Source organism: Phascolarctos cinereus, unplaced genomic scaffold (genome assembly GCF_003287225.1).
Source record: "Phascolarctos cinereus isolate Bilbo 61053 unplaced genomic scaffold, phaCin_HiC Scaffold_4;HRSCAF=312, whole genome shotgun sequence".
In the NCBI taxonomy this organism is placed as follows: domain Eukaryota; kingdom Metazoa; phylum Chordata; class Mammalia; order Diprotodontia; family Phascolarctidae; genus Phascolarctos; species Phascolarctos cinereus.
The window spans coordinates 235,877,344-235,891,026 of NW_027555847.1; the positions used below are offsets into that span (position 1 = coordinate 235,877,344).

The 13,683-nt window shown below is 38.2% G+C and overlaps 1 protein-coding gene and 1 pseudogene across 1 annotated transcript in view; one reads left to right on the plus strand and one right to left on the minus strand.

Moving 5' to 3' along the window:
- Positions 1 to 13,683, minus strand: part of CCDC192 (coiled-coil domain containing 192) — a 330,167-nt gene that overhangs the window by 194,038 nt on the left and 122,446 nt on the right. Inside the window, exon 4 of the mRNA XM_078152959.1 lies at positions 404 to 535. Within this exon, the coding sequence (XP_078009085.1) occupies positions 404 to 535 (132 nt within the window). The remainder of the gene's footprint in view (positions 1 to 403; positions 536 to 13,683) is intronic.
- On the plus strand, positions 10,272 to 12,377 carry LOC110223838 (putative E3 ubiquitin-protein ligase MID2 pseudogene; annotated as a pseudogene).

Genomic DNA, 13,683 nt, shown 5'->3' on the forward strand with positions numbered 1-13,683 from the left:
TACTTCTTAACTCCAATTTTAATAACTCCAATTTTTAGGAGTTTTATTACATGAAAAGAACTTTTCAACCTTGCATACTAAGGAAAATAGTATTGCATTCATAACAGTTACACAATACAAAGAATTTAACTAATACTGGCTAGAGGACAAATAAGGTTTTTTTAAAGTAACTTTCAAAATTTTATGCGATTTTTCAACAGAAAATATGGTGCTTTGTGAGGAAATTAAAAATTTATTTGCTAATCTTTTCAATCATGTCCTTAAATTCTAATGTGTACCCCAGAAAGAATTTAGCAGAAATCTCCTTTTTCTTCTAGCTACTAGTAGGGTAGAGGTTTTATTAATGAAGAGGCTATTTGAGCATTGATGTGGGGCAGAGGAGATGAGTTCTCTTGTCACATACCTGGTTTTTGGCATGCATGATTTCTTCGTATGGTTCCCCCCTTGCTTCCCTATTGTCAGCTGCCTCTAGCTGTTCCTCTAGCCAGGACACTTGCTCAAGTAACTTTGACTTAGTTCCTTCAGACACTGCAAGCTGAAGAGATTAATAATTTAGGAAATACAAGTCAGTGGGGGAAGAAGAAGTCCCTTTAAAACAATCTTTAAATGCAGTTGATTCCATCTTAAATGGAAAACAATCTGGAAAATAACTAGTTGATCTTTTCCTGAAGATGAGAAAAAAACTGATGTGCAGCCAATAGTAAAGAATGCTGATTTTATTTATCTTAACAAACATGCCCTTCCTGGTACAAGAGCTGTCTAATAAACTGATTTCTTTTTAGTGTATCTCCTAGTGTCATAGGCCATAGAAAATCCTTTGAAATATTTCAGTCCTCAACTGTCTTTTGCTCTGAGCTCCTAAATCATTTGGTCATAGATTTAGAAATGGAAGAGATCTTAAGATCATCTAATGAAACTTTTTTATTTTGTAGGGTGATAAATAAGGGAAGTAAGGCCCACAAAAGTTGCCACTTTCTCATTTCTATACAGATAGTAAGTGATAAAGAATGGATTTGAATCCAGATCCTCTGTTTCCAAATTTTTCTAAATTCACAAGCTTTTTTATATCATCATGCTGCTTTAGAACCAAGTCTGAGGGGCTTAATGGACTACAAGTATTTCTTAAAATTATTATTCCATACGGAGAGCTCTGCCAATAAGGTAGGAGCCTTGAGTCTTTTGAATAACAGCCACGCAAACCATCTCACATAGACAGGGTAGATAAAGGATGAAGGGGTTTGCAGGATTTTCCAACCATAGATCCAATCATGTCCAAGAGTGAGCTAATGCATAACCAAACCAATCCAGGGGTGAAATTGCTTTTAATTATAAAATTCTTGGCCTTTCAGGTACACTCAGGAACAACCACACCAAGCCTCCTTCTCCCCTACTGGCCCACCTCCTTAGTAATTTTCTCTGAGTCCAAAGGTAGTCTAGTGATCATGTTCTGGAATATTCTCAGAATTTACCGCGTTTGCAGAAACTTCCTCACTATTAGGTTCAAACACTAAGAAAATGCCCTGTGGAAAAGTTTTCTCTCTTTCAGTCTTAGGCAAAATAGCAATTAATTTTCATGTAATTTGTTAGTGGTATCAATTAAAATTAAAAATGTAACTAAATACTCAAATACCCTCTCAGCTTCTGTGAGACAGATTTCCAAAGAAAACTACAAAGATTTGAATTCTGCTTACTAGCTGTGTGACTTTGGGTAAGTCACTTAACCCTATTGCCTAGCCAAAAAAAAAAAAAGAGAGAGAGATTTAAATTCTGGGAAAAACAATGTGAAGAATGTGGTAGCTGACTAGAATCACTCTCACCAGCTGCTTCAATTGCCACTTCTGCCTGATCTCACCTCCAATAATGGTCATGTGTCTATCTTCCTTCTCTCTCTGTTCACTTTTGCCTCTCTGCCTGACATCCCCAAACTGGAGGAAATGTTCCTTCATCAAGGCCACTGGAACCCCAAAACAAACTGAGCTCTTCTGGATACTTTGAAGAGTTTTAATCCCAGGATTCTCTATCCTCCTGAGCTCTTCCAAATGGAAGGTCATCCAAAGTGTCTGTGATCCTAGGAATCAGCAATATTTTGACTTCATAGTATTTTGAAATTCAGGAGAGAAAAGGGTGGCATATTTGAGCCCCATTTTTTCCTTTTCATTCACAAGGCTTATTCTGCTAGTTGTTTTTTTTCTATGAAAATTCCTAGAAAATGGTAAGACAATTTCTCTTCATTCTCTCATCATATACTCTAGCACCTCTTTTGAGTGGCCTTTGGTGAAGCTAGACATCCCTACCTGAAATGTTCCTCTTCATCAATCAGTGGTTGTTTATTCTATGTAGCATCTAAATCATCTACTGATTGTGGCTCTTTCTTTAGACTCATTCCTTACCATGAAATTCTCAGCATTTTCTCATATCATTTAATCTCACTGAAGGAAAATGGGTGTATTTTTCTTTCTAAAATCTAAGATGTTATAAAAGGTTATAGTGGAAAGAACACTGGACAAGATATTAAAAATCTTGCTTTCCTCATCTGTAAAATAATGTGAGGGGAAACAGTGTTTTAAAAAAGTTTTAAGATATTGTTCATCTCAATTTTGTGATTTCTTTGTTCTGTTCTCCTGTTTCTTCTTTCTTGTCATATGACCTTGGTTATCTATCTCCTTTGAAAGAGTTTCTTGCAGACATCTTTTATGTTATTTTTCCCTATGGAAGAGAAGTGATTCAACATTCCCATCTCAATAGTCACCAGACTAGGTTAGGGTTGTTGCTGGGTTTGTTTGTTTGTTTGTTTTTAATGTGTAAATATGACCCCTTCATCACATGTGAACTGCTCTTTAATTAGGTCAAGAAGGGAACAGCATGATTGGCTAACCAAACAAACCAACCATGCCTCTGGGAGCTTTAAAATGGAGAGAAATTTCAATACCAGTTCAGTAGTGAGACAGTCAAGTGGTAGTGAACAGGCTCAGGAACACCTGTAGGAGGCAGCTCCTGTATCAGAAAGCAGCAAAGCATGGGTTGAGGTGGGGTGAAGTGAAGCCAAAGGAGCTGTCCTCTCCCCAAAGACCACTTAATAGAGAAATTAGAAAGGACCAATAGGAAACAATGCAACCAGCTAGGAGCAGAGAGCAACAAATCAGTGACAAACACAGATGCAGATAAATATGGCAATATATGCATCTGAGTAAAGAAATAGCTTCAAGGAGTGTGACCCTTTGAATCAGAAAAGAATGTAGGACATAAGCACAAAAAAGTACTTCTGTTAACCAGATGTATGTTTACTCTTTGACCATCCATACATGTTCACTACTCCTGTGCCCCAATACCTGTGTACCTTAAGTTTAAAATCTCTCTACTCAAGGACTTTATATGTATAAGAAGAAAGTACACCCTCAGTTTGGGGGAAATGTTTTATCCAAATGGTTCATTCTATATCTACCACTTTACTAAAATAACCTTTATTACAAACTAATTGAGTGCATTGACTAATCATGGCAAGCACATAACAGTAGAGGCTTGTGAGTGACATTATTACCCCTAGAACTTTGAGGAAGTGAGGAGTCAGAGAAGTGTGGTAGTCAAAGATACCCTCTGGTATTCACTGACCAACCAGCAAAAGTGGGAATGGGCTAGTTAAGAGGGGGTGTGTGGATCCCCCGGATCAGTTTTAAAGGTACACTTACTTCCCTAGATGTGAAATGATGATAGCATCCTGGGTGCCAATTACAGAATTACAGTAATACCATCTTAAATGTTTACCATATAAATCTCTGAAAATGCATTAAAAGGGGAATACAAGTAACTTCCCCAGAGGAAAAATGATTCAGTCAATCCCAATCTTCTCCAAATATGACCAAATATGTCATGTGAATTTTCAACTGAGATTTTCGTGCTCTCTTTTTGAAGGACAAGCCTTATTTCCCATATTAATTAATATCTGAGACAACAATCTGAGGGCATCAGACTTCATTGTTTTCTCCTATGTGGAAATGTCAAAACATGTCACCATGTTTTCACAACATAAAAATACTGCATGATAGTGCAATATCTAGGGCACCATCAGATAAAATTTTCTTTTTACTCTAGTCAGCTAGAAAACAAAATAAATATTAAATCATTTAATGAATTAGTATATTAAGAAAAGTTGTAGTAGAACATTCTACACCCCCTCCCCATTATAAATCTAAGGTACACCCTCCCACAAACACACACACACACACACACACACACACACACACACCCCTCCAGTGGAGAAAGTTGACATGTATAGGGATCAACCATGAGGGGCAAACATTAAGGGAACATACGTGGCCAGGGCACATGCCTGCAAAGGATGAAGGAGGGAGGCAATTCATACCTCTGACACTAAAGGACCTTTTGGTGATGCTATCACACTATTGCTTGCTGGAGCTAAGAACCTGTTTGATTTAAGCTGTTCACAGAAAGGTTACATTTTGTAGTGGAGTGAAAATCCTGGTTGTCATCCTACATTTCTTCCTACATTCTCTTTTACCAAGGGCTTGAAATTTTTTTTGAAGCTTAATTGTCAGTTCAGGAAAACTTAAGGAATGTTGGCTAAATTCAAATATGGCTTCTGAGATTAAAAAAAAAAGCAACAAAGTACATAGGAAGAAATCCTAGTTAGCAACTACAAATATTTACGATTAAATTTTGTGATTCCAGAGGCTTTGGGCATTACTTCTCTTTTTTGAAGATCAATCTTCTGTTATGAAGGAGATGTTTTGAACTTCATGTAAACAAAACCTTTGTCCATCTAAGTAACAAATATCTCTTCAAAGAAGTAAGTGAATGTGGATCTATTCATGAAATTAGTGATTTCTATGAGAGATATGCCGATAAGCCTCCATTATCGGAAAGAAATTGGGTCAATAGTTTGTTTTAATGAGAATTTTAATTCTTTCCCTTTTGGAAAACTCAATGAAAGAAGTCCACATCTAAGTTGGGACACAGGAAGATAGTGAGGAAAGATGAGGGACAGACAAACTCTGGGGTTTTTTTGTTTTATTTTATTTTGTTAAATGCTAGAACAGATAGATTTGTACCTGGAAGGGTCTATAGAGGTAATTTAGTTCAATCACATAATTTTAGAGATGAGGAAAATGAGGCCCAAAAAGGAGAGGAAATGCCTGGCCCAAAGCCATAGAGTCAGCAAAAGGCCAAGCCAAGATTTGAAGGGAGGTCTTCTGATGCCCAACCCAACAGTGATCTTTTACTTCCTTCACTCCTAGAGGGAGCCATTAGACCTTTACTTCCAGTAGACAGCACAAAAGGGGTCCTTTAAAATGTTCCACATCTAGCAAATGTTACCATATAGTATGAAACAAACTCATGTTTAGTTAATGGTAAACTTAATGCTCTGAATCCAAAGCATGTATTTATTTTTGCTTACTTTGTGTTAGGTACATAGGAATAAGGGCTTACATTTGTATAGTGATTTACAATTTATAACATGCTCCCTTCTGAACAATCCCTTACTGCCTGTTTGAGGTTGGGCAATTCATTCAACTTCTCCAGCCTCAGTTTCCTTATCTATGCAATGATGGGACTATTAATTCTTCAGTTATGAAATATCTACGGCACATTGAGTACAATACTCAGGGAACTACAAAGGTTAGATAAGAAATAATACTTACCTCCATGGAGCTAACAAGCTAAATATACATAACTTGATAAATATGTTAGAGAATTTAAAATGAATAACATACATAAAACTACAATAATTTCAATGAAAAAAACTCTAAGAGTAATTAAGGTTAAGAATATTTATAATTATTGTAACTTAATAATAATTATTATGAGTAATTAAAATGAGCATTCTTGGTCATGGAAAATAGATAATGAAATATAGGATCTGCCACACCGCCTTCTTACACTTGGGGCTCCAGAGCAATTATCCAAGATGTAGATACTCTGACTCTGTGGGTCAAGATCTGCTAAATATATACATACACACACACACACACACACACACACACACACACACACACACATACACACATATTCATATATAATCGCAAGCCTCCATCTATGGGTTTGCTTTTTCTCTAGGTAGTTCAAGAACACAGTTAAGTCCAAAGTCATTAATGTAATAGCATATTAAGAAGAATCACATTAGAATATTCTCCTCTCCCTAAATCTAGGGCACACTCATTACAAATATACACACCATCAGGAAAAAGAATGTTCCAAGACCATCCAATGGTCATCTCAGCTACAATCTGCTATAGTGGCTAGAACTCCCTGATAAAAGTAGTTAATAGCTCTTTTGTCAAACAAAAGCTAGGCAGAGAGTCTCCAGGCTAAAACTAAGTCTTTTCTATCCTTATGTCTAGGTAGAGACAAAAAATTCTCTATTACAGATAAATATCTAATTTAGCATTAGATATTTACCTTATCCTTTCTGCTTAGTACATAAACAAATTTGAGGCAGAAGCAAAGATAAACTAAGAAAACTAGGTCATTGTTCTCTACCCGCCACCTAACCCATATTCTACTTTCAGTATCCACCAGAGGAGCAGGTAAGTCAGACTAGCTGAAATAGCAAGGCACCCTGTGGAAGAAAGAGGAGGAGACAGCATATGTCATGTATGTCAAGCCATTGCCACTACGTTGACCACTACCTCCCCTTAGATTCTGGTGGAGAAAGCCTAGGAGTCCAAGAGCCCTGGTAATAGCAATACCCCACAGATCACCAGCCCAGCTTTAAGCTCAGCTCTCCTCCTTCGCCTCCCCCCACCAGCCATCACTGAGAGGAGAAATCTTTGTGGAAGGGGCTGGAATACAAGGGTTACAGAAATAATTTCAACAAGAAGGGCTGAATTAAAATATGTTCTGCTTAATTCTCAGAAGAAAAAAAAACCAAACTATTAACTATAGTACATCAGATGTATACATACAGGATTTATTGTAATGCCATATTTTAGTGTGGCTTATATTACAGGTATATTGGAGTCCACTCACATTAGCACTAGAGAGCCCTTTTAGGTGAGAGCAGGAATGGGGAACCTGCAGCCTCTAGGCCACATGTGATCCTCTAGGGCCTCAAGTATGGCCCTTTGACTGAATCCAAACTTCCCAGAACAAATCCCCTTAATAAAAGGATTAGTTCTGTAAAATTTGAACTCAGTCAAAAGGCTGCACTCGAGGACCTGGAAGACCAAGGTGGCCTTGAGGCTACAGGTTCTCCACCCCTGGGTGAGAGCACTGGGATATAGAGTGAAACAATGGACCAATATTTGGGTTTGGTGTAAGAACACCTGAGAATCTGGTACTTACTCAACAAGGAAATTTAAGTAGGTCATTCAAATTTTCTGGGCCTCAGTTTCCTTATCTGTAAAATAAGGGGGTGAGACTAGATGACATTTTAGGTCCCTTTCAATTCTGAACCTCATGATCAATGAGTCATAAAATTTCACTAAATGAGAAATACCGATTTCCTAGAGGTGCCCCTTTTCACCTTTATTTAGAGGGGATTATTCCTTTGCCCTCCAGCTTATTCTTTTTCCTGTCTTCCCCTGCCAACTTGTCCAGGCTTCAAGATAAGATCCCTTGTGCCATTACTCAAAAACAAATTAAAGTGGCTGCTGCCAAGTCAGAGAGTGATCTTGCTACAGATGAAGGTGGGCCTTAAACACAAAGACTTCCCTATTTCTCAGTGTTTCCTGACCTGGTCTTTGTGAGTTCTACAAACTAGTCACCTCATGAGCAGGAAAGAACTGATGCAAGAGTTTGAAAAGCTGCCTGGGCTCCCTGTGGGCTGTGCATGGAGACACAGTAAGTTCACAGAACAAGTTGGTTCCATTTCAATTTCACAGGTGAAAGCTACAAAGACTACTTCATCCTACCTTTTTCTGATGCAAATACTATTTTTTAAACTTATTAATATTCAGTTTCTAATTTGAAGTATTTCTAGAAACTTCTAGGTATAGGTGGACTACATAACAGCATATCCAGCAATTTGGAAAACCCAGTCATCCCCAATTGTTTGAGGCTGGAAGAGCACTTATTCAGGCTAAAATAAAGAATGATTTGGTTTTTGTCTGTCATCCGAACTAATCCAATATTGAAAACAATTTGGTGTTCTCTACTGTACTAATAGGAATTCTCTATATAGTCCCTATATAATGTCTAAGAACCATTTTATTGTATGTGGTCACGAAAAGGAAAGGACTGGGGCAGGGGGTAGGAGGGAGAGATTTTATTCCTGTTGGAAGAAAAGGTCAAATTATTTTCTTCCTATTTCAAAATAGCAAGGGCAATTAAAAAAAAAAATTTCTGACTCAGCATCAGAAACATGACCTCTAAGTAGCTGACCTTTTGGGAGCTCCTCAAAAAAGCCACGTACACTAAACAAAGGAAGTTGGAGGGGGAGCTGCCAGTGGGCAGGGAAAACCCTTTTCTCATACTCTCTGAGCTATAAGAGCTTTTAGAATTTACTTGAAGGCAAACCATGTAAGAGTTGTTTTGTTTTGTTTTTTTACTTGACCCTAACTGAAGGTGAAGGGTAGGAGCAAAGAGGTAGAAAGAAAACAAGAAAGAAAAGCCAGAGGAACAAATATGGAAGAACAAAGATTGAAATCAATAACAACAAAAAGGTGAAATACAAGGGTAATTTCATATGCTACTTTTTTATTAATATTAATATTCTTTTAATATTTAATTTGATTTAAATGTTCAATATTAATATTCTTTTAGATTTATTCATTAAATGCTTAAAATAACTACAAGGATAACTTTTGCCTAAGATGGTCTAAATTCAAATTTATATCACAAAATTATATGTATATATGTACATATATGTAATTTTAAAGCTCTAAATATAAAATTATAAAATTAACTATTAAATAATTAAAACTATATTACATGAGTCATTCTGTAAAAATTAAAAGGAATATTCAACAAGACTTTACTATTACGCTTACTGTTATCTGCAAGACTTTATATTAAATTTCTTTATATTAGAAATTTTGTTGAATATAAATAACATTTTAATCAAATATTTTGCAACTTAGAAAATGCTTAACATAATATAAAAATCATATACAAATTTAATTTCAATGTTGGATTATTTTATTTGAACAAAGGTTTGCAATTTTTTGATCAACACTGAAGTCTTTAGTCAATAAACATTTATTAAGTGCCCACTATATGCCAGGCAGCTAGATGGTACAGTGGATAGAGTGCTGGTTTTGGAGTCAGGAAAGCTCATCTTTCTGAGTTCAAATCTGGCCTCAGACATTTACTAGCTATGTGACCCTGGGCAAGTCACTTAACCCTGTTTGTCTCAGTTTCCTCATCTATAAAATGAGCTGGAGAAGGATATGGCAAACCATTCCAGTATCTTTGCCAAGAAAACCCCAAATAGGGTCACAAAGAGTCAGTCATAATTGAATCAGCTGAACAACAACAACAACAACAATGTGCCAAGCACAGTGTAAACTTTAACTAGGGATATAAACATGAAAAAAAAAATAGTCTCTTCCTTCTAGGAGTTTATAATCTAATGTGGAAAGATAATACACAAAAGGAGACCAGAAAGTAAGGTGGAGAAAGGTATCCAACTTGAAGGCATGATGGAGAAGTCAAAGAAATCCCAAGTACAGCCAAGAGAGAAATGAGATATCTGAGCTAAGCTGTCCCTTTAATTGGAGGTTTGGAGTTCAGGGCCCCACCTTCCAATCAGACAGGCCTCTGCCTGGTAGTGATGAGGTGGAGTCCTAAGACTGATGAGATCTTACCGAATGCTGAGGCTATCCCAACAATGAGCTTCCTGAGGCATGGTAGAGAAGTCTCAAAGTGGTGCAGCCAGGTGAAGAATGAGGTTCTTCAGTTTGGTTCCACATCAGTCTTATTTTTTATTTTGATTTAAAACCAAAATAAGGTGAAAATGCTCACTTACACAAATATGTGGTAGAAAATACTAAGAGAATTTCATAAGCTCTCTTAACAAGAGATAGAAAGTATTTTTTTTTGTTTTAGCCACCTAGCCAATTGATGAGAATGAATAGTTAACAACATAAAATTTTTACTTTTCTACTGATTAATAACAAGTTCTGTATTAGATGATACACTTATTTAACATTCAATTGCACATATTATTTAATTTTTAAATATTATCTATAGCTCCCCTGGACTGGTGCATGGGCACAGATACCTGCATGTTCCCTCTCCCACCACCCTGCTCAGTGGGTCTCTTTTTCCAAGACGACAGGAGGGAGGAGGCCAGGCTGCTAGAATCAGCTGGTGAATGTCCAGCCTCCATGGTTGTTAATGGACCAACAAGATTATTTTCATTAAAAATGGAAACATTGGAGTCAGAATTGACCTGCCCAATGTGCTTAGGGTTGTTTGCAGACACCCTCCTGCTTCCATGCACCCATAGCCTCTGCTTCAGCTCTGCCCATCCTATCCTTGTGTCCAGCTGTAGCTCTGGGGAATCAGTTGAGCCCATCACCACCTTCCAGTGTCCTACTTGCTTATATGTCATTACTTTGACTCATCGTGGCCTAGATGGCCTCAAGAAGAATGTGACCATATAGAACATTATTGATTGGTCCCAGAAAGCTTCTCTGAGTGGGCCCAAATCCCCAGGAGAGAGCTGCCAGGAGTGGACTTAGAGGCCTAGCCCCAGCATGTCTAGCAAGCAAATTGCATGCCAGTTGTATGAACAGATCCCATTGCGTGATGCAGTCAAGACCTGCATAACTTGTGAGGTGTCTCACTGTGATTGCTGCCTCCAAGCCACCCACCCAAACAAGAAGCCCTTCACCAGCCACCAATAGGTGGAGCCAGTACCAGACACACACCTTAGAGGGCTCATGTGCCTTGGAACATAAGAATGAGAAAGTGAACATGTACTGTGCAGCTGATGACCAACTGATCTGTGCCTTACGCAAACTAGTGGAGACCACCATAGAGACCACCAAATGGAATCTCTTAGTGACCGATTTGAAAAACTCAAGCAAGCTCTGGAAATGGACCTCATGCATCTGGTTAAATGTAATGGTGAGCTAGAGAATCAGGTGGCCAAACTGATCTAGATCTGTCAGCAAGTCGAGGTAAATACTGCAATGCATGAGGCCAAGCTCATGGAAGAGTGTGATGAGCTGATGGAGATCATTCAGGAGAGGAAGCAGGAGACTGCAAAATAAAAGAGACCAAAGTGATGAAGCTGAGGAAGTTAGCACAGCAGGTTGCCAATTGCCGCCAATGTCCAGAACTCTCAACAATCCTCATCAACCAAGCAGAGCACATCCTGAAAGAAAATGACTGGGCATGATTCCTACAATCTACAAAAAACGTTGTGGAGAGGGTTGCCATGGCAACTGCATCCTCTAAAGTTCTCATCCCAGACATCAATTTTAATGATGCTTTTGAAAACTTTGCTTTAGATTTTTCCAGAGAAAAGAAACTGTTGGAGGGGCTAGATTACTTAACAGCCCCCAAACCACCATCTACACAAGAAGAACTTTGTACTGCTTCCCATGACACTATCACCGTCCACTGTCTCTCAGAAGATGATTTCAGCATCAGTTCCTATGAGCTGCACCATACCATTTTCACTGACTAAGCTAACTTCATCAGCCTGTATAACTCTGCAGATGATTGTGCCCAGCATTAAATAGAACCATTACACAGTGCATGGACTCCGGAGTGGGACTCATTACATCTTCCTTGTCAAAGCCATCAACCAGGCAAGCAGCTGGAACAGTGGACCAACCCGACTGAAAACAGCCAGCCTTTTAAGCTGGACCCAAAAATGACTCACAAGATGTTGAAGATCTCCAAAGATGGCTTACAAATGGAGAAAAATGAAAACTCTTTGAAGAGCCATACCCCAGAAAGATTCAGTGGCACTGGCTGCTATGGAGCCACAGGGAATGTATTCCTTGACAGTGGCTGTCATTACTGGGAAATAGTCATGGGGTCATCAACCTGGTATGCTGTTGATGTTACCTACAAGTCAGCTCCAAAGAATGAATGGATTGGCAAAAACTCATCATCATGGGTTTTCTCCCGCTGCAACAGTAACTTTGTCATGAGACACACAAGAAACAAAGAGATGCTAGTCGATGTGCCCCCTCAGCTGAAATGGGTTGGAGTCCTCTTGGATTATGGCAACAATATGCTCTTCTTCTATAACCCAGCTAACTCTCTCCACCTTCATGCCTTCAACATCTCCTTCATCCTCCCAGTTTGTCCAACCTTCTGGAACAAATCCCCAATGATCCTATCTGGCTTGCCTGTCTCAGACTTTATCAATTACCCAGAGGGACATGAATGCAACTATGGGTCCCAAGAGTCCCCATATGTATTTGGGATGAAATCTTGTCATTAAGTTCCAAAAGAGCACATGTTTCTATGACCACTCCCTGAGGCAGAGAGTAGAACATCCTGCCAGAAAGCAATCTGTCCCCATCTCATCTTCAGCTAATCTTCAAAAACAAACAATGAAATAAAGTAAATTCAAAACAACTAAAAAATTATCTATATATAAACTAACTTTTGTAAGGAAAGCATCTCTTCAAATATGCTTTTCTCCTCTTGTACTACTGGCACACCAGACTCCCACAGAAACACTGCTGAACTACTAAGTAGCATTGCTAACAAGTTCATTTGAAAATCCAACAGAGAAGAGAATCAATGTAAGTAGAGAATAAATTTAAATCAGAAAACAGCCTTATTACTGCAATGAGAGGCAACATGAGCTTTTTTCTATAAAACATTAATGGTCCATGATGGTTTCAAAATGACTTGTAATGTCCAAAGATCATGAATTTCAAACAGCTTGACATTTGTGCTGTAAGAGTGCAAACATTCACAACATCTTGAAGATGTGATTATACAGCTGATAAGGTATGATTGCCAGGTAACAGAGAGGAATGGGAGAGCTACTCTGGTGCAAGATACAGAATGCAAATGAACATATGCACATGGTTCTGACCACTGTTTTGGAATGTGTTTGTACTCAAATCCTTGTAGCTTTTTGAAAACAATTTGATGACAGGTTGAGAAACTGCAAGAATACTTTGCATTTAGTCAGAAGCAGTCAGTTTAATGCAATTTCTGCATTGCATGAATACCCAAATTGTTATTATATACATAATCATGGTGGTTTCAGATCACTGCACAATCAAATTATGTTGTTTCAAATATACACATGCTTATTGTGACAGAGGACAAATATATCTCTAACATAAATGAGCAATTATTTACTGCTCAAGTAGACCTTAAAGAATTTTTAGTTCAAATTCCTTGGACCATCATCCTGAACCACTTTGGAGCCACTGACCTAGAGAAGTGATATATCATTAAAGAGGTTAGAACCAGAACAGAATCCTAGCTGTAGTCAATATGCTAAACTCTTCCATAGAAAGTTGAGCTGAGCACCATCAGATACCACTCCTCAGGGATGGTAGCAGTCACCAAGAAATAGAAAGATAGAATCTTCAAAACTGGAAAGCGACATTCAAAATGAGAAATGGGGCTCTGGTGAGGCTGCCTTATACTGACTTAACCCATTGTGCTTTCATTGGGGGTGGGGGAAGGTAAATTTGAGATACTTTTAAGTGTTACCCTCCCCATTCCCTTACTTTATCCACTCTGTAATGGAGAGCTGGATAGAGTTCTTAACTCTCCTTCCCTTTCTTACAGCATCAG